The sequence below is a fragment of the Daphnia magna genome, linkage group LG10, assembly GCF_020631705.1.
Source record: "Daphnia magna isolate NIES linkage group LG10, ASM2063170v1.1, whole genome shotgun sequence".
Classification (NCBI taxonomy): Eukaryota; Metazoa; Arthropoda; class Branchiopoda; order Diplostraca; family Daphniidae; genus Daphnia; species Daphnia magna.
The window spans coordinates 9,560,923-9,582,783 of record NC_059191.1 but is presented as its reverse complement, the minus strand read 5'-3'; the positions used below and the strand labels follow the sequence as shown (position 1 = coordinate 9,582,783).

The 21,861-nt window shown below is 38.1% G+C and overlaps 4 protein-coding genes, 4 long non-coding RNA genes and 2 other non-coding genes across 36 annotated transcripts; 3 read left to right on the top strand and 7 right to left on the bottom strand.

Moving 5' to 3' along the window:
* Window positions 1–1,693: 1,693 nt before the first annotated feature.
* On the bottom strand, window positions 1,694–3,580 carry LOC116931724 (WD repeat-containing protein 18). The gene is made up of 5 exons (XM_032939353.2): window positions 3,147–3,580; window positions 2,808–3,089; window positions 2,575–2,742; window positions 2,303–2,510; window positions 1,694–2,208 (listed from the first exon to the last, which is right to left on the bottom strand). Exons 1-5 carry the CDS (start codon window positions 3,321–3,323, stop codon window positions 1,778–1,780), a joined length of 1,266 nt encoding a protein of 421 aa, XP_032795244.2. The 5' UTR covers window positions 3,324–3,580; the 3' UTR covers window positions 1,694–1,777.
* Window positions 3,581–3,719: 139 nt separating this feature from the next.
* LOC116931723 (nucleolar protein 11-like) lies at window positions 3,720–6,123 on the bottom strand. Its single transcript, XM_032939352.2, has 8 exons — window positions 5,841–6,123; window positions 5,613–5,783; window positions 5,336–5,548; window positions 5,126–5,264; window positions 4,753–5,039; window positions 4,618–4,684; window positions 3,958–4,550; window positions 3,720–3,896 (listed from the first exon to the last, which is right to left on the bottom strand). The coding sequence occupies exons 1-8, from the start codon at window positions 5,970–5,972 to the stop codon at window positions 3,774–3,776; spliced, it is 1,725 nt and encodes a 574-aa protein (XP_032795243.2). The 5' UTR covers window positions 5,973–6,123; the 3' UTR covers window positions 3,720–3,773.
* Window positions 6,124–6,187: 64 nt separating this feature from the next.
* LOC116931727 (N-acetyltransferase 9-like protein) lies at window positions 6,188–7,306 on the top strand. The gene is made up of 5 exons (XM_032939356.2): window positions 6,188–6,342; window positions 6,398–6,507; window positions 6,579–6,635; window positions 6,701–6,841; window positions 6,906–7,306. Exons 1-5 carry the CDS (start codon window positions 6,266–6,268, stop codon window positions 7,115–7,117), a joined length of 597 nt encoding a protein of 198 aa, XP_032795247.1. The 5' UTR covers window positions 6,188–6,265; the 3' UTR covers window positions 7,118–7,306.
* LOC116931725 (arf-GAP with dual PH domain-containing protein 1) lies at window positions 6,494–9,586 on the bottom strand. 2 transcript variants are annotated; one of them, XM_032939355.2, is made up of 9 exons: window positions 9,095–9,586; window positions 8,984–9,030; window positions 8,742–8,920; window positions 8,494–8,683; window positions 8,291–8,392; window positions 8,095–8,220; window positions 7,890–8,024; window positions 7,595–7,823; window positions 6,494–7,241 (listed from the first exon to the last, which is right to left on the bottom strand). In XM_032939355.2, the coding sequence occupies exons 1-9, from the start codon at window positions 9,174–9,176 to the stop codon at window positions 7,177–7,179; spliced, it is 1,155 nt and encodes a 384-aa protein (XP_032795246.2). In that variant the 5' UTR covers window positions 9,177–9,586; the 3' UTR covers window positions 6,494–7,176. The 2 variants fall into 2 exon arrangements, with proteins under 2 accessions (XP_032795246.2, XP_032795245.2); XM_032939354.2 differs by having other exon boundaries at window positions 8,291–8,395; window positions 9,095–9,584.
* A 443-nt stretch (window positions 9,587–10,029) lies between these two features.
* LOC116931721 lies at window positions 10,030–13,411 on the top strand. Of its 18 annotated transcripts, none has more exons than XR_006652240.1 (4): window positions 10,215–10,485; window positions 10,739–10,866; window positions 11,061–11,472; window positions 11,579–13,411. It is a non-coding gene; the product is annotated as an uncharacterized LOC116931721 (long non-coding RNA). The 18 variants fall into 18 exon arrangements; XR_004399133.2 differs by having other exon boundaries at window positions 10,217–10,344; window positions 10,432–10,485; window positions 10,739–11,472; XR_006652231.1 differs by having other exon boundaries at window positions 10,219–10,485; window positions 11,034–11,472.
* Window positions 13,412–13,586: 175 nt separating this feature from the next.
* LOC123477044 lies at window positions 13,587–14,731 on the bottom strand. The gene is made up of 2 exons (XR_006652243.1): window positions 14,577–14,731; window positions 13,587–14,235 (listed from the first exon to the last, which is right to left on the bottom strand). It is a non-coding gene; the product is annotated as an uncharacterized LOC123477044 (long non-coding RNA).
* Window positions 14,732–14,806: 75 nt separating this feature from the next.
* On the top strand, window positions 14,807–17,220 carry LOC116931720. 9 transcript variants are annotated; one of them, XR_004399123.2, is made up of 11 exons: window positions 14,807–14,854; window positions 14,961–15,072; window positions 15,130–15,233; window positions 15,288–15,451; window positions 15,528–15,625; window positions 15,743–15,822; window positions 15,888–15,914; window positions 15,973–16,251; window positions 16,340–16,455; window positions 16,521–16,604; window positions 16,694–17,220. It is a non-coding gene; the product is annotated as an uncharacterized LOC116931720 (long non-coding RNA). The 9 variants fall into 9 exon arrangements; XR_006652225.1 differs by lacking the exon at window positions 15,528–15,625 and having other exon boundaries at window positions 14,810–14,854; window positions 15,626–15,822; window positions 15,973–16,053; window positions 16,136–16,251; XR_006652224.1 differs by lacking the exon at window positions 15,528–15,625 and having other exon boundaries at window positions 14,811–14,854; window positions 15,626–15,822; window positions 15,973–16,053; window positions 16,216–16,251.
* Window positions 17,221–18,845: 1,625 nt separating this feature from the next.
* Window positions 18,846–18,917, bottom strand: Trnap-cgg. Its single transcript has one exon. It is a non-coding gene; the product is annotated as a tRNA-Pro (tRNA).
* A 1-nt stretch (window position 18,918) lies between these two features.
* LOC116931719 lies at window positions 18,919–20,257 on the bottom strand. The gene is made up of 3 exons (XR_006652219.1): window positions 19,924–20,257; window positions 19,669–19,746; window positions 18,919–19,582 (listed from the first exon to the last, which is right to left on the bottom strand). It is a non-coding gene; the product is annotated as an uncharacterized LOC116931719 (long non-coding RNA).
* On the bottom strand, window positions 19,197–19,268 carry Trnap-ugg. Its single transcript has one exon. It is a non-coding gene; the product is annotated as a tRNA-Pro (tRNA).
* Window positions 20,258–21,861: the final 1,604 nt, after the last annotated feature.

The window sequence follows — 21,861 nt, the reverse complement described above, 5'->3', positions numbered from 1 at the left end:
CAAGAAAAGGCAAGAAAGGCGGAGTAAACATCCTTGAAAAGATGTCTTCGACGAACGTATTGATGTGATGAATTGTGTGTCTGAATCAACTGACAACGTCTACAAGGAAAACGTCCCTCTCTCTCTCGCGCGCACACACAAACGGGTCGTGACTTTGCGGTTCGCGTTTCAAACATTTCACCGACGCTTTTAACACACGGCATATCATCGTCCGATACCGAAAAAAGCAAAACAAAGAAAAAACACATCAAAACGAGACGTTTCATCGACGGCCATGGAAACTCGTGTAACATGACGTCGCCGTATCAAGCGCGGGCAATTCAAAAAAAAAACCCTCTACGGTTGAAGAGGAGGAGGTCATCACGACATGTTGAAGAAAGATTCACCCTCAAGGCTACACCAATGATTTCATTCAAAACTCTCTCTCTCTATTGACACTTTGTGTTGCTGTCACAAATTTAGAAATGAAAACGTTTTTATTTATGCGAAGACGCTGGTGGTGTGTCTCGTTCAGCCCCAGATCATTTACACTGAATTCAAAAGAGTTGGAAGAAAAAAAAGAAAAAGAGAGAGACAATTATGTCCATTTCTTTTTCAAACGACTGTCGGTTACGCACGATTTCACCTCCTGTGGGGCTTCGTCAACCATGTGATTTCGTTTGCCCCGTCCTGAAGAAGGGCAGCATGAAACAAAACAACAAAAGGGAAATTCGTGTGTGAAATGACCCAATTAAACGAAAAAGAGCGTGACTTCATCAAGAAAAGGAGGATCGGCTCGATATCATTTCGACATCCGACAACCAAAACTGGCGAATCGAGATAAATTGATGAAGAAGAGATGCAAACAAGGCAAGGGCCTAATTCTGGGGAGGAACAAGGACGTCCATCATCAAGGCGAAAACGATTTTGTCTTTGCCAATTTTTCGTCCCGTCTAAGTCTCCGACGTGTAATTTCTCTCCATTTAAGGATCTCATCTCGGCCAGCCCCCGAGAACAGAATGAAAAAATTCTATCGACGCCTATCACAATCAACGCCGGCGAGAACCAAAAAGAAACAAAATGGAGAAATACGTTTTTGACTCACCGTTAGTCCGTTACAAGTGTGGGAAATGGGCGCAATTAGGGGGGATGGCCACTCGACAGCAGCTGTTGCATGTCCCGTCTCCATTGAGTTGTTCTGTTGACTTTTCTCTCAAATTTAGGCCACACCACAATGACTTCTTCTTCTTGTTTCTTTCTCTCTAAAGCCAATGACAAGAATTCTTGAGAAAACACTAAACGAGGCAAATGAAAATGAACAACAAATCATAACAAGGACCTGCGTATGTTTGGACATTAAACGTTTGTTTTGTCTAGTTGGCAGCCTCGTACGACAGCTGGCGCTCCTTCCACATAAAAACAACAGTTAACATAATCAAAACAAGATTTAAACAAAAAAGGAAAAATCGTATTTCACCTGCTGAATCACGATGGCACCGTCATCAACAGATCTTCAACTCGAATCTCTTCGGCTAGGGGTAGGGACGTCATTTTTTCCCCTTTTTTAAACCAAACATTTGACATTCAACTCAAATCACCCGCAATCTTCAACAACCTGAAATTCTTTCATCCAAGGCTGTTTAAGTACTGTACACTCAAACAAACCGCTACGTGTGTGGTCGACTATTCCCAAACTAAACGACAAAATAAAATATTCTTTCTTCAACATTTTTTCTTTTATTGACTTGTCGAAATGTTTTCAATGACAAGTTTAATCGTTTGGAAATGTCCGATTGAATTATTTGCGTTTCTTGTTGCTGCTTGTCGTACACGTCGTATCGTTGTTGAGAATCTTGTCGACGGCAAAGGCGTACAATTGCCGATTGACGTACTTCAAATGGCTCAGCTCGTTTTGCATCACTTCACCCGACGCTTGGCCTTCGCTTTTGCCCAATAAGGAATTGGATTGACATTCAGAGTCGAATGATTCCAACAAAGGCGGACAACGCATCAACAGTTGGACATTTGTATCGCTGTCGGCATTCAGCTGGCCGTCATGCCGTTTCTTTTCGAATGTGTTGATGATGACGCGTGGATGGAACTTGTCTGTATCCAAATGTTTGTACCGTGGAGCGAAAAACGCATTTGTTAATGGGCCACGGTGGGCCAGAATGCGGACGCATTGCCCGCTGGCCATGTCCCATACACGAGCGCTTTCGTCATCAGAACCTTTTTTTTTTTTCAATGCAACAAATGAGAAAAGATTTTTGCTATCATACGTATAATCTTCGTGACCGAGTTTCACGGGATTTGTTTTCCTCACCGCTTAGTAAATGACAGCCGTCCATTGATACGCTCAGGCATGTGACAGCTTTCTCATGGCCCACAAACATTTTCCTCGAAGCCGTCTCGTCCACCATTTGTTCGACACCACGGGGAGGATCCAATAAATCTATTCTGTAAATCTTTCCCTCCTGAGAACCGACGTAACAACTTTCTTCGGCATGGTCAACCGCAACTGAACGCAACGGCTGAAATGAAATGTTATCTACGTATTTGGGAAATCCGTGGAACTGAATCAATGCAATGCCATACCTGACCGAATTGTATGTTGAATAACGTTCTGCCAGTGTTCAGATCTCGGATTTTGCACGTTTGATCAAGAGATACTGAAAACGCCAAAGGTTGAATCAGTGATTTTGTCACGTGGAGGCCAGTCACGGGTAAGGAATGGTCAGACCATGTTGAATCTGGTTCACATTCCTGAAGACAAACAAAACAGAAAAATGAAGTTAATCAATCAGTGTGGAGAAACAGTTAGGACTAACCTTGGAGTGTAGCACCGTGTCCAAACTCCAGAGCAGAACGAGACCTTCAGCTCCAGCACTCACAAACCGTGAAGAATCTGCTGTGAATTTCACATCAGACACATTTTGATAGTGACGTCTAAGCGATGCCACCAGTTTTCCAGTTGACAATTGCCAGACCAACAACTGTTCACTGAGAGCTCCCACGCAGAAATTGTTGCACGGAGAAACAGCCAAAACTTGAATGATGCCAGGCATTATCATTTTGGTTGTGATCTGATCTTGCCTATTCAACGCCCATACCTGTATTCAATTTACTGTCATTTCTGCGGCACGGATAGACACAGAGATGACACATACCTGTATAATGGGTTTGTCTTTTATGGAGGCAATCAAGTAATCTCCACCGACTACACAGAGCGATTGAGAACCCGAAATTCCACCTTTAAATGTCCGTAAAGTGGTGCCAGTCAAAGGTTCCCAAACACATGTATTCCATAATTGACCGGAACACTCGCTTGTAATTACTACCTCCATCTCGAGTCTTAAAAATACTTTTATATAATTAACACTCAAGCCCAAGTCAACCTGAAGTCAACGTATTTATTCAAAGCACACGTGGTTTCGATTAGTCGTCTGCTATTTTATGCTTTCAAAGATGGCGCTTTAAAACTGAGCCAAATTTGAATATTTTTTTTTCTTTTACGACTTGGCTCATCAAATGATTTCATCAGTAGAATCAACCGAAATTACATGCCGTAGATCATGGAATCCAAATACAATAACGACCAGCTAGTCTTTGATTGATTCACAGCTTTTCACGAAGAAACTACTAGAATTAATAGAAACTTCTACTGGAAAAACCGAAGGATACTGAGGTATAGAGAAAAGAAAATTGCAGTTAAATTACATGACATACAGTTGATGAATAGCTTGAAATGAATAGCTGTGTATTAAGAAAGATTGGTTTCACGTTACCAACCTTCACTACAACAGCCTTACAACCTCAATCGCGTACCAATCTTTGCGTCGGTTCTCTGGAGGCCTTCTCTTCTGTTCCAGTAAAGTCACAAGGGGCTCAGATTGTCCCAAGGAATCCAGGACATCGTACTAAAAACCACCGAAATATTAGTTGAATACAATTTACTGCTTTTACCTCAATAAAACTCACACTTTCGCCAACAAGTTGACCCAATTGTTTGATTAATTGTTTGACTTGATCGTCACTTCCCGCGATGAGCAGCTCGTGATGATGAGCATCTAGAATTAATGAAATCCAATCCACGACTTGACTGAAGTCTGGTTTACTGGCCTCAGAAGTTTCATCTTTCGCCCATTTGCAAGTTTTGAGAAGCTCGGCCAAGTATTGCAAAAGTTTGATTGTTGACTGTGTGGTCATTTTCCTTCTTAGATGATTAAGAAGGACAACATCAGAATGCGAAAGAGACAGAAGAATCTCCAACATTTTTGATAGTTTGTCTCCTTCGATAAGATTGATTTCTAGCGAAAAATTCAGAAGATCTGCCAGCCATTTTTCCGGTAGATCTTTCACAGAGGACAAGAGAAGACAGATCCCGTTTATATCCTTGTCTTCTTTCAAAAGTGGAAGTAATTCGTCGAAAATGCGGCTGCTACTAGCATTCGATTCCCACAGAGTGTTTGACAGTCTAGTTGTCTCAACTTGACGAAATTTTAATGGATTAGGGTTCGGTGATGTCGGAACAGCTTCGCCCCAGCCGACAACGTCAGGCTTTGCATTTGTATCTTTGCAGCAAGGAAAAATAAAGATTTTTACCACACTGACTAAAACATGATGTCACAAAACAATTACCTCTTATGTGTTTGCTATCTATCAAGTTGCACAGCAAAGAAGGTTGAAGAACGTAGGGTACTACGACCTGAGAACACATCAATAAAAATAATTTTTTTTTTTAACCCTTCATTGGCAAATGATAAGTACTCTTACCAAATTCTGTACAATGCAGAGCAGCAAAACGTTGTTGGACTCGAGGCAGTACATGTGCGGTGGGTCACAGAAGAACTTTAATTTTCTGTTCGCTACACTCATACCAAATTTCAAGTCAAACAGCAACAGTGTCGCCCCTTCTTCACTAACGTCAGCTCCATATATAGCAATGTGAGTGGCATCCAACTTGACCATTGCCACAGGACTTGAAAGGCATATCCCACTTAAGCTGTAAGTAGACATAATACCGCCTTGTTCAGAGTATCGAACCAATTCTCCATCAGACCCTGTAATAATGAATACAGTTGACTTCTAGTGAAACTATCGGAATAAAACAATTTAAAATAATATCGATGGTTTTTGCCATGCTTACACAATACAAGAATGGTGACAATGTTTGTATCATCATTAACCACAACCATTCCTAGATTTTTGCAGTCAGTTCCTTTGGTCAATGAAAAATTTAGGTTCCCATCTGGTGTTCCATCACTTGCTAGACGAACATAGTAGATCTGAATACAGAAAAAAAAAGAGCATCAAAAAGTAAGAAGTTGCTCAAAGTCTCAAAATAATTTGCAAGTACCTTGTTTCCAGATGTACACAACACAAGGATTGATTGATTTTTAACAACTTCAAGGTATGACTTGGCAACAGTTTCATTCTGATCCAATAAACTAGGTTTGACATCCTTCCGTTTGGTTAAACCTATTTCTAGACACTCACTGTAACCATTCTCATACACAATGATTGATGACTTTCCAGGGGGTGAATGGATAGTGTGAATATTTGTTGAAAACTGTAAGGCAACAATTATTCCAAATTATGGTTTGAATTTCCCATTATAAAACAAAACAATGTACTGTATGTTTCTTGACATCTTCGAGGTTTGATTCTTCTTCACTCCACATGCAAATATGCTTTCTATTAAGGACACAAACATATTTATCATTTGTGCCACTGTAGACACTCTTGCATGTTATTTGGTTCGACTGTCGTGTACTCCAACTTTTAAGAGGTTTCTGATCTGAAAGCTTTAACCAACAATGACAGTTATGCTAACATAGAATATTTTCTGAACAGTAATCTACCTTATGTTTGACAACGATATTAGGTCCAAGAGTAACAAGAACCGTGCTTTCTTCTTTATCGGCACTAACTCCAACCAAATTGTGGGCACCAAGCAGCGGACATAAAGTATAGTGAGGCTTAAACGCCGCCATTTCTCAATAGAGAATTGTCGGGCTGAACCTTAGGTCGTTTTCGAAAAACAAATAATTCACCAAATATTTTAAAACATTGATAAATATCGTGATTCACAGGCAAGCACTTTGCAGTAAAATAACTTCCAGTCTTCGAAACAAACACGTGCTACTCGTTAGATATTTACATGGTCGAAGGCCTTCCATTCCCATTGTAGCGACGACAGGAATTTCATAAATAAAATACGTCCGTCTGCCAGAGTCACTGCGGTGAAAAACTGAACTTTGTCTTACTTTTGACGTTTTGTGTCGAAATGAAGATCAACCGTCAAACCAAAATCACGGGTGATCTTGTTGTTTTGGTGCCTTACCGGGATATCCACGTTCCTAAGTATAGTATTGATATTTAATTGAAAACGATGCGCTAAGTAGTTAATAACATCCAGGTATCACGAATGGATGTCGTCGGAAGAACTGCAGAAGTTGACTGCTTCAGAACCGCTCTCGGTAGAACAAGAATACGAGATGCAAAAATCATGGGCTGATGATGAAGACAGTTTAGTGATTTAAAATATCCAAATAATATGAAAACAGTTATCAATAATCATTTTCAATGTTCCATTACAGAATGCACTTTCATTGTTTTGGATAAAGCCAAATATGAAGATACAAATAATGAAGTTGGTAAATCAAAATATTCATCCAGAATGTCAACAGCTAAACTACGTGGTGATTTAACTTTTGCACAGATTCTATGATTGGTGATACCAATATCTTCATGACTGACAATACTGATGTTACCTTGGCAGAAATTGAGATCATGATTGCAGAGACTTGTTATCGAAAAAATGGAAGAGGAAAAGAATCAACATTACTAATGCTCAAATATGGTAAGATAAACATTTTACAGAAGACAAACATTAATTTTAATAAACCAGTAAAAAAACAACACAGGTAAAGAACAACTGGGAGTCAAACAGTTCCATGCCAAAATTGGGCTGGATAATATTGCGAGTATTCAAATGTTCCAGAAGATTGGATTCCACGAAATTAGCCGGAGCGAAGTTTTCGGTGAAGTTACCTTGGCTGTCTTCTCCGACGACGATGCATTTGTACGTTATCTGAAAGATCACGTTGGTCAATACAACGTGTCCAACCATTATTGAATGGTATTTCTCTTGATGCATAATATGCGTCTTGAATTGCGAACTGGCGTTTGACTTTCTCAGCGATTGGAAAAGAAGGATACCACCGACCCCCCACCTCGCTTCTTTACCAATATGCCTCTCACTGTCGCGCAATAGAAAAAGAAGATAATATAAACGACCGGACCAAATAAATTATCTACATGCCTATCCAAGGGTTTGTTTGTGTTAGTTCATGCAGGGCACTAAAGATAATTTATTGCCAGGATTCCCCAGGAGATGAAGAAAAAAAATTAATAAATAAAAAAAAAGGTAACCACATGCACAAGCTACTTTTGATAAAGAAAACACCGAGAGGTCCACTGGGTTTCTAGGAAAAATTATTTTAGGTGCAATTAAAATTGTTTTAGGAATAGAAAACAGTGATAATGGAAACGGTGCTTTAGAATAAGAAGGAGTTGCGTTTTTTAGATGCTTTTGGCACCAAAATGGACCTACAAAAAGAATCTTGAGGTGACATTGGCCGAGAAATGACCATCTGAAGGGCCGCTATCCATTCATTGCGGTCGTCAGATCTCTCAGCCGAAAAAACAAAAGAACGAGACGGTGTTTTCACATGAAAAATGAATCCCACATCCTTGAGTTTCCAACCGACAGGCTGACCCGTATGGATGCTGTACCCATCACTCAAGTGACCAATAAAGATCTCTCCCTTAGGGTACGGGTCCTATACGATTAGTTAAATATAGTTAGACCTATACTAATAGAATTTTAACAGTTTTCCATCATTTACCAGTTTTTGATCATGGTACATGAGCTTTCTTCCATCAAGAGTAAACCACCGTCTTTTAAATCCGTCTGAGGGTTTGGGCCCCGTTTTGCATAAGAATCCTTCCTTCAGGAAATCTTGCGTCAATGACTGTGCCAACTGGAGGAATTTTAAAAAAATGAATATTGTATTTATGGCTAGTTGGTTTGAGCGATTTAGCAATAATAACCTCCATTTCAGGCTGCGTAGGATGAGCGACTTGTAGTAAATTAAGTTTAGCTGACCGAATAGCCATATACCATTCGACAATCACCTCGGCGTCATCGTGATACACATAGATATGCCGGGTTGAGCCCTAAAATTTGTTACGTCAAGAAAAATACCTAGAAAATAGTACAAAGTTATTCCATTAACATGCATCATACTTGATTGATGTAGGTGATTTGGAGGGAGGTGGGAGGTTTTAATTTTTCAGGGGCAAATGCTACGTTCATATCGAGTATACGGATTTCCGCCTTAGGCTCCTTCTTCTGAACAGAAAAGGACAGAACATGAGCACGTATGGCAGCATTGAAACGTGATTCAGAGCCATAATTTAAAAAAATAAAACTTGCAAGTGTTGCGTTACATTGGAGACGTAGTATTTAAGGGTATTTTCTCGCTCCGACAAGACGAAACGCCTTTGCTTGCATGAATCATCTACTTTACTTCGTTTGAATAGAAAACCTTCCATAGTTCCGCGAGTATATCGCTGTTTTTCGGCATGAATAAATTCTTCCCTTTGGTATTTGGCCCTAATCCATTGTTCTCTAAGAATCCTGTTATCGATTTAAGATTTGCTAACTTGAGCAGAAAGTGGGGATAGATTTTTCTTACTGTGGATCATTTTCTGAAGGTCTTCTGTAACACACCGGTACCCGTTCCTCATACTTCCTTTTGGCAACAATATTACCAACTTCTTCTAAATGTTTTACTTGTGATTCTTCCCATTTGTCTAACCTCAGGTGCTTTATCTTGGATATATGGGTTCCCAAGGCACGATGGATCCCAGCACACTGAGCAACAAAATAGCTTTCACAATTGATACCGAACTACAAACATTATTACATGTTGCAAACCTGAGTGCAAAGAAAGACTCCAATATTGTAAGAAGCATACTCTGTCACTGCAAGAAGAAATAATAATCAGGAAGTTGTTTTAGTGGTTGAAACAGGTTATTGGAGACTGACCTTGACAATTACAGTCAGCACAAACACTGTTACCAGTTTTCTTGACTAACTCCAATACTCGTCTCCCATTGATGTCAGCCATTTTTAAGCAACATTAACAACAACACTAACATGAATTTGGTGAAACTATAGAGGGTGATGCAATGCCCTAGAATACACTGAGCTACTCGTTATTATAACAAAAGACGTGTTGAAATCATCGGGAACAATCGAGTTGCTTTTTCTGTTGGATGCGTCGTCATCACAGCAACAACCACAATTGCCGCGTCAACTGAGATATCCATATTCGGTGGAATGACTAAAGGAAACGAGAATTGTGGTCGGGGCTTCGTATATTACCACCAACAGCACTGATTATTTAGGTTTCGTATTTTGTTCACGTATACACGGACCACACTATTTATTATTCTTGAGATGGCAATCTGGGGACGTCAAAGTCAAATGCATCAATGCGTCTGCAAAGTTAAGAGTTTGTTGACAGGGGGTCCCAAAGCCACTCCTCTGCCTGTGGGCGTGCTTAATCATACTCTGGGGGGTACTTGAAGAAACCAGAAACAGAAAATCACATCACATCATTCAGATTCATAAGAAAGCCATTTTATTTTTTGGATTTCAATCAATATTAACTTAGTCATAGTCCGGTTGGCATTTAAAGGAGCTAATTAGTCATAATACTTATTATTCAGGGTTTAGTACCTAAACAGAGTTTTGTAGAAACCAATAATTCATGTTTTTCTTCGAAACCACAAACCAATACGGCAATACCTTTCTGCCCCCCCTATATGACACGCTGTTCCCGCTTTGTATTTCTTTCATCGAATACTTAATTGAGATCTTTAGACTAAAGATCCATACAAAACAAAGGCATTGTGTATGAATTAGCAGAGTCATAGACCAACCTATATCCTGGTTCCTCCACTATGGCTATTTTCCCTCTCAGAAAAGGAGTACCCTCTTGCGGGGATTACTATACAAAACAACGGGGGTTTTGGGTCGGGGCATGGTCGGGGGCGTATGAGTGATTTTCCTCCCGCTGGGACTGCCATCTGTCGACAAATGCATTTTCTGCGAGGAGTGAAACCACACACCCGCAAGAGGCGCTCGGGGTCTTTATCTGTTCTTGGAGATTGGCGCCCGAAATGTTCATAGAACAAAACGTGCACAAACCACGAGACACTCTAGACAGAAGTTTCAAACAGTATGGAGGAATTGCGATTCGTTGCCACAAGTTTTTCGAATTTATACTAGCGGTAAAAATTATTCGATTGACACTAAATGAGTCTTTTTTAGTAAGGAAATCTTACATTAAGCTGATAAATTTTCATGTACCTGAGAAGCTGGATGTCAATGATACAAGAGGATAAAAGGCAGTTCGGTAATACGCTGAACTGGTAAAGTATTCCGTATTTTCTGTAAACTTTAACCTTGTTAACTTAAAACCAACTGAAACTCATGCAATGTGAAATTGATTGAGATACTTGGGACTTTTAAAGTCTTACCAAGTAGTAAGAAAAAGTCAACTGTAATGTAACATTTTAAAAAGCAGCCAGAAATTTGTCCTTTTAGTACCTTACTTTGATAGTTTCCTCCTATGTTAAAAAAGTGTTACTGGTTTAGTTTCAAGTTGAAAATTTTTTATCGCAGCAAATATCAAGGATTCAAAGAGGAGTGTCACCATTTAACATGACAAGTAGTGTTCCAGGCCATGGTTTTTTGGAATTCAATGCCACCAATGCCAGAAAATTTGTCGTGCTTTTGATGAACAGAAAAAGGTATAATAACCCCAATAGCTAATATAAATGGTCCAACATTTTACCAGTGTTCAAGTTGTTTGTCTATTTGTTACTTACTTCGAACACAGTTATGATTTTTATTTAGAAATAATTAAAGTGTTTTTTTTTAGTAGCACACATAATTTTTGATGTTCTTTTACATTCAGCCACATCTCACCTTACTATCCATTTAGCATGGTCTTTTATTAAAGAATACAACAAGCCTTTCATGGTCAATCAAGATCTGAATAGAAATTAACGCGTCGTGCAAAGATAATAAGCTGTTTGAGATGTGCGGAGAGGATATTACAATGCCATCAGAGAACTGTTAGTTCTTTGGTGGTAACAAGGTCCAAAGGAACAACAACAAGCATGGACACCTTCTTTCAAGTTTAATTGGTGGCCTGGAGAGGAGGTATTTGGTAAGAAACTTACCTGACCTTTGCAGCAATTAAAAAAAGGTATGGTTAGAAAAGAAAGTGGGTGATGAAACCAAGTAAAACATTTCACTCAAAGCGTTTTAGTCTTTGCGGATATAGTAAACCGATCTATTGATGGATGTGATGAAAATGGAGTTAGCAAAAGCGAAAACATTCCATTGACAAGGTATTTTTGTTTTCATTTATTTTCTCCTTAGAGTTGCTGCTGAATCGGGAATTTGTTGATTTTGTGTATGAAATTCTCACTCGAGCTAATTGTCTCTCCTTACTAGGAAATTCGTTGGCAATACCGCTTTCCAAGATCCTTTCTACATTTTACGCCGTACCTTATTTAGGTAAGAATTTAAAAGAAATTCATTTGGACTACATTGGCTCCAATGCAATGCTAAGCACATGGGCGGGAATGTGACGTTGGACCCCCCGACACCAGCCCCCCCACCGACGCGTGTGATTCTCTGAGAAAGCCTTGTTTGGTCAATTGCGTGTCCATTCGTTCAATGAATCTTGATACTTAAGACGATTTCCTCGACTTCTGTAGCGAACGTGACTCGTTTAAGTGGCCGCGAGGTGATGCCTTTCGTGCCGTCTGTTTCAGATTGGACATTCATCTCAATCGCAGGTTTGTTCACCGCTTCCGTTATCAATTCGGCTACAGAAACTTTTATGGAATTGGTATCCACGAATTCTTCATCTTAAATTTAATGGTGACCGGCACATTAGATTTTCTTTCCGGTACGTCCAGCACCAGGATGTCCTCCGTAGGGGCTTGGGCTTGTTCTGACATTGCACATCCGTTTTGCTGGCAGTAGATTCAGTCATCGCTGGATCATTTGGTAAAACAGCTTGAACAGTACTCGCGTTATTTAACACACCTTCGCAATTTTTCTGTTGATTGGCCATTGTTTCCCGTGCTTGTTGCCTCCGTAGAATTCTCCTAGTTCTGTTCAACTCCTTGGTGGTTTGTATCAACAAAGTTGTCAGTTTTTCTGAGTTTTTTCGTTCTCTTCTTCCTGTTGTTCAGACATATGGAGTTGATTATCTTTCAACTCGATTAGTCGTTCAGACTCTTTTTGCTTTTTCTTCCATTCAAAATCTTGAGATCTATTTTTCGTTGTTAGCGTGGGGTTAATTGCATCTGGTTTCTCTGCTGGGCCGATAGGGCTATACACCTTGTTCTGGGTTAAGGCCGTCCGATCTTATTTTCCGATTAGAAAATGCTTCTGGGCTCTGATGTAGGCTGTTTGGGCTGCTGATTTTGTTGTCCCGTAGCTGATCGTGTAGAGTAGCCGTACAACTCGATTAAAAATTGTTCCAAAAAAGTGTGGCCACAAAGTTTCATCAAAAATGTTGGTTAAGCATCTCGCGAACAATGAATTCGAGGAAGGTGAATTTTTTTAGAATTTGAAGTGAATGTTTAGTTGAAGGTGATGGTAATGTAGTGTAATGGACGGATGACACTATTGATTGATGACGCCATTCTTGTAATATGGAGTATTGTTTACTTCCAAATCGAAGCAATACTATTGCTGCTTGCAACGTAAGATGGCAAGGGTGAGGAACTAATTACAAAGTACACAGTATGTTTTCGTCCAAGATATTTAATACATCTTCGCGATTCTCCTTTTCTCGGATCCTTGCTTCTTCCCGTGTCAGCTGCCTCCAAGAAATTGCCACGAAGGTATTAAACAGAACAACGAGAATTCTCTTATCTAAAGGAATTGCATTTGCAAGCAGCTACGGGTTTTGTCTTCACCTCTGGTTACATTGTCACCAGTTACAGCATCTCTATCAATTATATGCTTTTAAGCAAAAATTCTCGTGACATTTAATTAATTTAAATCAAAGTATTTTATAGCATGACTACATATTTGGTTTTATATTTTGTGAAGAATTGTCTGAATTTTGGATTTTTCGCTTGTGAATTTAGACAGCAATTTATCCAATCCTGATGAGTAGGCCTATGCTAAATTAATTGATTTTTTTGTTTTGTCATTTTTTATGTACCTTTTTTATTATTATTATTTTTAGGATTAACGGTAAAGTCGGTCATAAATATTAAATCGTTTGAATGGAAAACAACGAATATAAAAAAGAGCGTGTGACGAGTCTGCAAACAGCTATTAAGGGCGTAGGGTATGTTCCTTAGATATAAAATGATTCAATTCACTTAAAATATTGTGATTTTAATACTACATAGTAAGAAACAGTTGAATTATCTATTTAAACATTTTTTATTAGAATAATAGTTTATAATTACCATACTAATTGTAAGAATGCAAATTTGAAATACAATTATTTTATGTATTACATTTCTTATCTCGGCACGCACGCACGCAATTTGGTTTGTTTAGTATGCAGTTGATAAAAAAATTCCGATGTGATGCATTCAGATAAAAGTAACAAAGGTTTTCTGCCTCAAAAGTTGATGAAAATTTTTTAAAATATAAGAACTGGAAGCACTGGTAGTACGTTTATATACTTGAGGTTTCGGGAATTCAGCTAACGGTGTACAGTATGGCACCAGGCTGCTTGACCTTAAAGTATTGTTTCAACATACCATTATAATTCAGAGTGATATCTCATCATAAACATAAGAAGCTCCTTACCATGACCTCCAATTGTTCATTCATTGCAAAATACAAGTTACACTAAAGTAGGTAATAGTAATTTCAAAGAAATTAAAAAAAACTCACCTTTAATGTGGCATACAGCATACTTTTGTTTTAATTCGCAGCAAAACAATAGCTTTTAAATAGATGACCTCCTATCTCATTCTGAAACTATACAAAAGTCTTGGAAAAAGATAGCATGTTAACCAGTGTGTATGTTAAACTTGTAGTCGAACGAGTAAATGATCTCTGAACGACACCATTCCAGAAATATATCAGGTGGTAGATGACAGATTCAACTGTTAGTGAAATGATCAAACCTAGAAAATATATACCATTTCCATGATATGTCTAATTAAAAATTATGGGTGCAATTGGCTTAACTTGCAAACCGAATACAGAAATGTAATGCGGTATGTTAAACAGCATGTTTCGGAGGTAATCTAAGCGCAGAGTCATAGAGGGATCATCCCCTCATACCAGGGGGCATAGGGGATTATCCCCTCTATGACTCTGGTAAGCGTTTAAACAACCAAATGCTGGTAAAATAACATGTCAAGTAAAGATTTTAACCAACGTTGTGAGCTTGATTTTAAGTAACTACATCCAGCGTGATTTTATAAGACAATTGTAATAAATTAAAACTTAGAAACCAATTTACCTGGTGAATACTTATATGTTGTTTCGGCGATAATCTGGATTCAAAAGACCATTCAAAATGGTAGAAATCCTGACACCTGACCTAACTTTTGTTTGAATGCCCGATGGGTGGTGAAAAACTGCTTTATTTTTCTACCACATTACGACGCTGTCGTCGATTGTTTGATTTCTGTCGTCTCAACTGGCGCCTTCTGACGTGCATTCAAAGAGAGCTTATATAATGACTGCCAGTTTTAAAAAAGTTTTCTTTTGCATCCAGATTCACGTCGACAACGTTGTGTAAGTATTGTTACTCATCTAGTGTACTTGTTATGTATCTTTTGTTAGTGAAATTCTGTACGTTTTAGTTTGAAGTTTTATCCTAGATCCTTATTTATACATTCAGATTTTTTTGTGGATAGTTACTCAAAAAATCTCTCGATGTTTCTTAGAATCTTTTTTGATTTCTGATTTTGCTATGAATGTGTGGTCATGGTAAGGAAACTTCTCGGTTTATGGTAGGAGGAAAGATTTTCTGTGTGCTTGTCTATTTGAATAACTTTAATGAATTTTAGAAAAAAGGATGTATGTGGATAACTTGGTTGGTATTTCAACAGAATTTATGCCGCGGCGATTTCTTTCCATGATGCTGCATCTCGTGGTGTATGATTCGTGATGGGTTTGTTGAACATTGAGAATTTAGAGGAATGGTGATTGAATTGTCTTTTTCTAGGACTAATCCTCCATTGCATAAGCAGTTGCATGTGCTACATGATCAGTAATTCATGGGTTTCTTATGATATTCAAATGACTATTTGAAAACAAATAGGACCAGTACTTTGGTCAAGCTGTCTATTGCTATGCTGTAAAGTGATAGCTGTGTCTTCTATGTCCAAGGTATCATTAAGCAGTGTCTTTCAATCAATGATTCAGGGTTTCTATAATAAAGGGTAAAATATTATTTCAACCATAGATGAAAATGTTCTGAAGTGTTCCTTACACCTTTGTTTCTACATTGAACTTTGACATATACTCATTATATATTTTCTTGACGGTGGTGATGTCTAACAGGTGAAATTTCGAAGATGTTCTTGCACGATCGGCATCGTTAATCTTTGGGCCTTATAATGCCGATCACTACATTAACGCGAGTCCCTTGGGCTTTTCTCACTTTTTTGCATATTTCAGGATGGGATAGGTGGTAATCTGCTTAAAAGCTATTGTTTTGCTGCAAATTCAAAAAAAACCATACTGTATGCCACTTTAAGGTGAGTTTTTGTTTCAATGAAAAACTTACCTACATATGGTTTAACTTAAATTTTACATTTCATAGTGATTGACTGGACAAATGGAGACCATGGTAAGGAGCTTTTTTTAATGTTGATCAGATGTTAATCTAAGTTGATTTACAATGGTAGGTTGGAACAATACTTCATGGTCGTTGGTTAAGCAGCCTGGTGCCATGCCGTATCCCGTTAGAGGAACTTTCTTCATGTCAGGTGCCATAAAGCATTTGCAAATTATGATGAAGATGAATGTACAGTCAAGATGTGCGCTGTTAATTCATGTCTTGCTTTTCAGAGCATGTATATTGTCTTGTCATGGGGTTTCATTGTGTTGGTTGTATTAAGAGTCTGCTACTATGGATTATCTCATTTCAGGTACAATGTAGTGTTCCTTTGCATTTATTTTACAAGGTGAATGTGTTTCTGGTTGACATGAAGAATCACTCAAGTTCCTAATTTTTTATGGATTCTAGTATTGAATCTTTTATTTCCTTTTTAGGTCGTACAGTATCAGCAAATGATCAAGTTGGAGGATTTTTAAGACATAAGCCAGAGCGTTGCTTCTGGCTTATGTTTCTTGGAACTACAGCAATTAAGCCATCGACTATTATAATAGTAATGTGTTTTCCTGATTTGATAAGAACGAGTTGACGTTTTATAATCGTCAAACAATTCTTTAGATGGTACGCTGGCATTATCTTGGACACTCGGTGTTCTTGTTCGTTGTAAATCGGTTTTTTTATAGTGCTGATTGCTATATTAAGGTGAGTTTCTTAGGCTTTTACGTTTTTTTTGTTTAAGTTTAAAAACCAGAAAGTTTCGGTTTTTCTAATTCTGGTTATTTCATCCGCAGGTTGTCGATTGTTTAGTCCTCCATTGCCGATCATTTTGAAAATGCTAAGAGTGACGATATCCAAGTGATGGCCTACGTTGACGGAAGTCTTTTTACCTTCCCAAAATTCAAACGAAAAAAAAAAAAAGCGAACGTTTTAATTTGTGCACGGATGTAGTTAATCATATTAGCAAGAAATTTGTGTTAATTCACGTTTTATTTTTTCCAATGGAGGTCGATGACCATTGAAACGAAATAGGCTTCCGGTGGTAGTCCGGTGATGAATTTATTGGCAGTTGGAAGAGGATTCGAAACTTTTCCTATACTCTAATTTTTTCAAAATATTTACAAGAAAAATGTATGTTGGTCTGTGTTTCTGTTGCCACCTTTCCCCATTACTTGTGATAAGTCCTTAGTGGGTTGTGCCGGTACTGTTATCTATATGCCTCAGGATTTATCCAATCCAGACATCTTCATATATGTTAATTATAAAGCCAATTAACATAATGCGTGCATGATGAGTTTCAATAAAACGAATTTTTTAACAATATCATATTTCATTATTATTAGGATAATTATTTTGCTATAAAATTTTCCCCAGGTATAAATTTTTTTTGGCAAATTTCGATTTTTTTTTTTCGAAATTTTTTTTTTTTTTTATTTTGTTTTCGAAAATTTTTTTTCCTACCAGCTTTTTCGATTTTTTTTTAAATTTTACGCCAAAAGTCTTCATATTATCAAAAAGTGAAAAGAAAATTATCAGTATTATTACGTCCTCCATGTTGGAATCGAACCTCAGACCTGTGACTTACTATACCACCGCTCTACCATTGAGCTACAATTCATATATTAATAGAGTTTACATCTGAAGAATGCTGCAAAATCCACCAAGAAACTTAAAATGTTCTTGAAACGACGTTCTGGAGATACGGACCATTCATGGCCCATCGGACGGGCAATGGCCTGGGAACTTGACAGTGTATCCCTCGGATGCCTGCCTACGTACCCCACTCTAATTGGCTGGGTCATGGTCTGGGAAACCAACCCCAGCTTTGCCCCGACGGAGTTCACCCCAAGATACCTATTACTTTCTTTGAATCGAATCACTATCAGATACCCCTCTCCATGTGATCGTATGGTGGTCTTGGAAACGATGCTCAGCTACACTTAGAGACCAGAATGCCTCTATGTATTTCTGAAAGTAACATTTTAGAAATGTTTATCATAATATTTATTTGAATTGCAATCAAATCACAATAATAACATCTGATTATTGCCTATTGTAGGAATCGAACCATATACTTTTGGCGTGCCATGCAGATGCTCAACCATTGAGCTATGAGTCACACAACATCTCGCGCCATTTTTTCATATCATTTAAAGACAACCTTTTTACACTTAGAAATATTTTGAAGCATAGTTCAAGGTATACTAATTTTTTCAATTTGGATGCCGTCAACAATAAGTTCAATAAATTGCTATATATTTTTTTAACTAGTAGCTTATCATTACCTTAACCACAACATCAGGTTTGAACCAAAGACAGTTGATGTGATAAACAGACGCTCTACCTCATATCCAAGTACTTATTTTTACAGCAGTTGATTGTCAGATCACGAAAATAGCTTTAACAGTATTATCGTGACGTGCTTTTTGATCTCTGACTGTATGGAAATAAATGCTGCAGTATGCAAAGATTAGAAATCTGAAGATTAACAGCACTATGAAAGAAAAAGTTTTGCAAACATTTTGTCAAAGAAAAATTTGTATTTACAATTCCCCACAACACACTATGATTTGCAACTTTTGAAGGGCAAAATAATCCCTTCAAAAGTTGCCATCAACAACCGAGGCAGGGGCAGACACTGCCTCAGTGCCTCACACAGAAGAAAATCTAATAAAGACAAATCTTACTAAAACCATTGACCTGAGAAAGAACATTAGATTTTGCTGAGTGGTTTTCTTACGGTAACGTTGAAAGGAGAGTTGTCTATTTTAGTACATGAACTAAAAAACATTTAGAACTTCTACGTCAACAACTTTTGGATTAACTGAAAGGGTTTAGCAATTGTAAGGACCTACGGAAACTTTCTGTTTGTCGAGAACCCATAATGCTTTGTTGTGGAAAAAGTTATGATACAGTCACGGGTTTAAATTTTAAAAAAGTTCTACAGGGCTTGACCGGGATTTGAACCCGGGACCTCTCGCACCCGAAGCGAGAATCATACCCCTAGACCATCAAGCCGACACGTACTTTACAATATGACATTTTCAAAATATCTGAGTTCCATTTTACAATTTTACCACACCACGCCATAGCTAACCCACGTTTGATATACATTGCTTTAAAGAAGAGTGGAATGCCTAACTGACGAGACGGTTAGCTTGTTGCACAAAAAATGGAATGAATTCAGCTAAACATAACACACTCGGAACGTGCAAGAAAAACCAACAATGGTAGTCAGGGGAGCATCATGTACAATGCAATAACATCAACAACAAAATGGAAAAATAAATGCGAAGTGGGCTCGACCGGGATTTGAACCCGGGACCTCTCGCACCCAAAGCGAGAATCATACCCCTAGACCATCGAGCCGATACCTTCAAACTTCAATCTTTTCAAATGACCAGGCAAAGAGAAAACCTATAATTCTAACCACAATCATTAAGAAAAGGATTAAATGGGCACGCTCAGGTTCTCTATCGATTAAACTACACCACAAAGCCGACCCAAATAAAGAATTGCTTCCCGTCGTTGCAATTTTAGCAGTTCTTGCACCAATAAACCCAATACACAGTTTGATCTACCTGTTATACCAGATACGATAGATTCTGACAGGATTATAGCCCGGTAAATTTCGTACTAGAAAGATAAGCAGCATAGAAACCATCCCGGTAGAACGTAATTACCTAAATTAAATGTTGGGACAATAAAAAGTTGAGATAAAAACTCAATATCGAAGACGGTATTCTTAAACAAAACTTGATTAGCAAACCTCTGTTCGTCTTGAAGTCAACCTCGTTAACAGTTCTTTGTCCTTCAAACGTTTCCCGAAAAGAAATCCTACAAAGAACTGCAAAAGAAACAAAAAAGGCATTTAATGCGTAGAACAAGTAATTGGTTGTGGTTGTTCGGTCATTAGAATTGCAATGGAAATATTCAAAAGATTAAAGTGTTCTATTCATTTGAGTCAATTACTCAATAAAACACGGAAAGGCTGGTAAACATACGAGTAACTTAAAATATTTACCATAAAAACAGAACGTGACGTGATCAACAAGTATTTTTGCTATTGTAATTCTCAGACGAGTAGAAATATCCAAGATTTTAGGGATGGTCGTGCGGATTTCAATAACAAGACACAGGACTAAGTTACATAATAACTGGGTTGTCGAGTGTTCACGCCATTGATTTTAATGAACAGCATTAGCCTGAAAACAGTTAAGAATGAAATATTTAGCGTCAAGTGTTACCATTGGCAAACTGAAGTTCAACCGACATTTGTTAAAATAACCTGGTGGTATTATCGGGTGTAATTCAAAAGCTGCAGGGTTCAATTTTTTTCTTTAAAATTCTTCAAGATAACTTACCTTTATGACCAGTACCGCACGTCGTCGATCGTTTTGGCGTTCTGGATATAAAGTACGGAACTACGCATTAAAAAACAAAATGTGCAACAGATGACGCAAGAGGTTATAACAGATATTGGGAATCCTCTGTGACTTAATGAATTACTGACTCTTTGTTTACGAAACGTCAATGAATGCTTACCATTTGATGACTTAGTTTGTACGGCTTTTCTTTCAACCTGAGAGAGAAAAGGAACGCTACCATGCATCAGTCGTAACATCTGCTACTTGACGGCTACGGTTCACTCCATCGGGAATCTAATCCTATGCTGCATATAGGTAAGTTAGGGTGTAACACTGCTTCAGCTACACAATTTTTTTTTTTTAGATCACAAGAGAACGAATGTTGCTTTGACAAGTTTTCCTGATTCCATATGATGAAATGCTTACTCTTCGAGACTATGAACTCGTTTGATATGTGGTTCTTCTTCAAGCAGAGCAAGTGGCAAATTCTTCATTAATTTAGTTTTGCTAAATCGAGTTCCATAGCCTAAACTACTCGGTATCCCTTTGCAGTGGTCCATGGAAAGAATTCCGGGGGCACTTTTCTTGCAGCTTTTCCGTACTGTCGATTCAATTTCAATCATGGCAAACCCAAACTAAATGATTGCTTAAGAAACTGCTATTCAATTTCAAGTGTAAATGTACGTGAATGCCGCAACTTATCACTGACATCTTACGGAGCATTTGTTGCCAATTTTAGGCCTCTTAGAGTAGCACTACTTCAAATTTCTTCTCATCCACAATTTACTGGTGTAACCTTTTTTTTCCTGGAGAAAAAAAAAAAATGAATAAGAGATTGGCACAGTGACAGTGCTAGTTTGAGGCTACGTAAATCGTTTAGACCAACTGCATCAAACTTTGAGATACTGATAAAGAGGCGAGACAACGAATAGACCGGAAAGGCGGACAAACCGCCCTCTATTAGTTTTGGAGTTGCTTTCCCCAAAGCTTGTAAACTTGATTTGTGGTTAAGAACCTGTAAGGAAGGCCAATGGATCAGGCATATTTGAACTCCTGTATCTGTAACTACTGTGTTTTGGATAGACATGCATTCCCCTCCACATTTAATTCCCTCTTTACTACACCCACAGCAAAACCATTCAATACCTGTATCTGTCGCAGCAGATTTTAAAGGCTTAACCTTGAAACATCTGAAACCTAAAACCAAACATTGTTTAATGATAGAAATTCAATTAAAAAATATATAGATAAACAGGGACATACCTTAAGTACTTACAACACACTCGAAGCCATTGCAGGAAATTATCATTAATAAAGCTGTTTGAGATGTACAAGGTGTAAAAATTTTCCAAACAAGGCAAGAACTTCTAGTACCAATCAGAGTAATTTCCAAGCCACAATGTATGTACATGGGAAGTAAGCAGATAATTTATGACATTTTCCCTCCGGCTACCCCAAGTTCTTCAATGACTGCTCCTGAAAACATCATGGAAATCTGCAATTGATTTTGGCTGTGGTTCTACATATCATGCAAGACAATTGATGATGTCTTCCAAGAGTGCTGTAGTTGTAGACTAAATATTTAGTAAATGTGA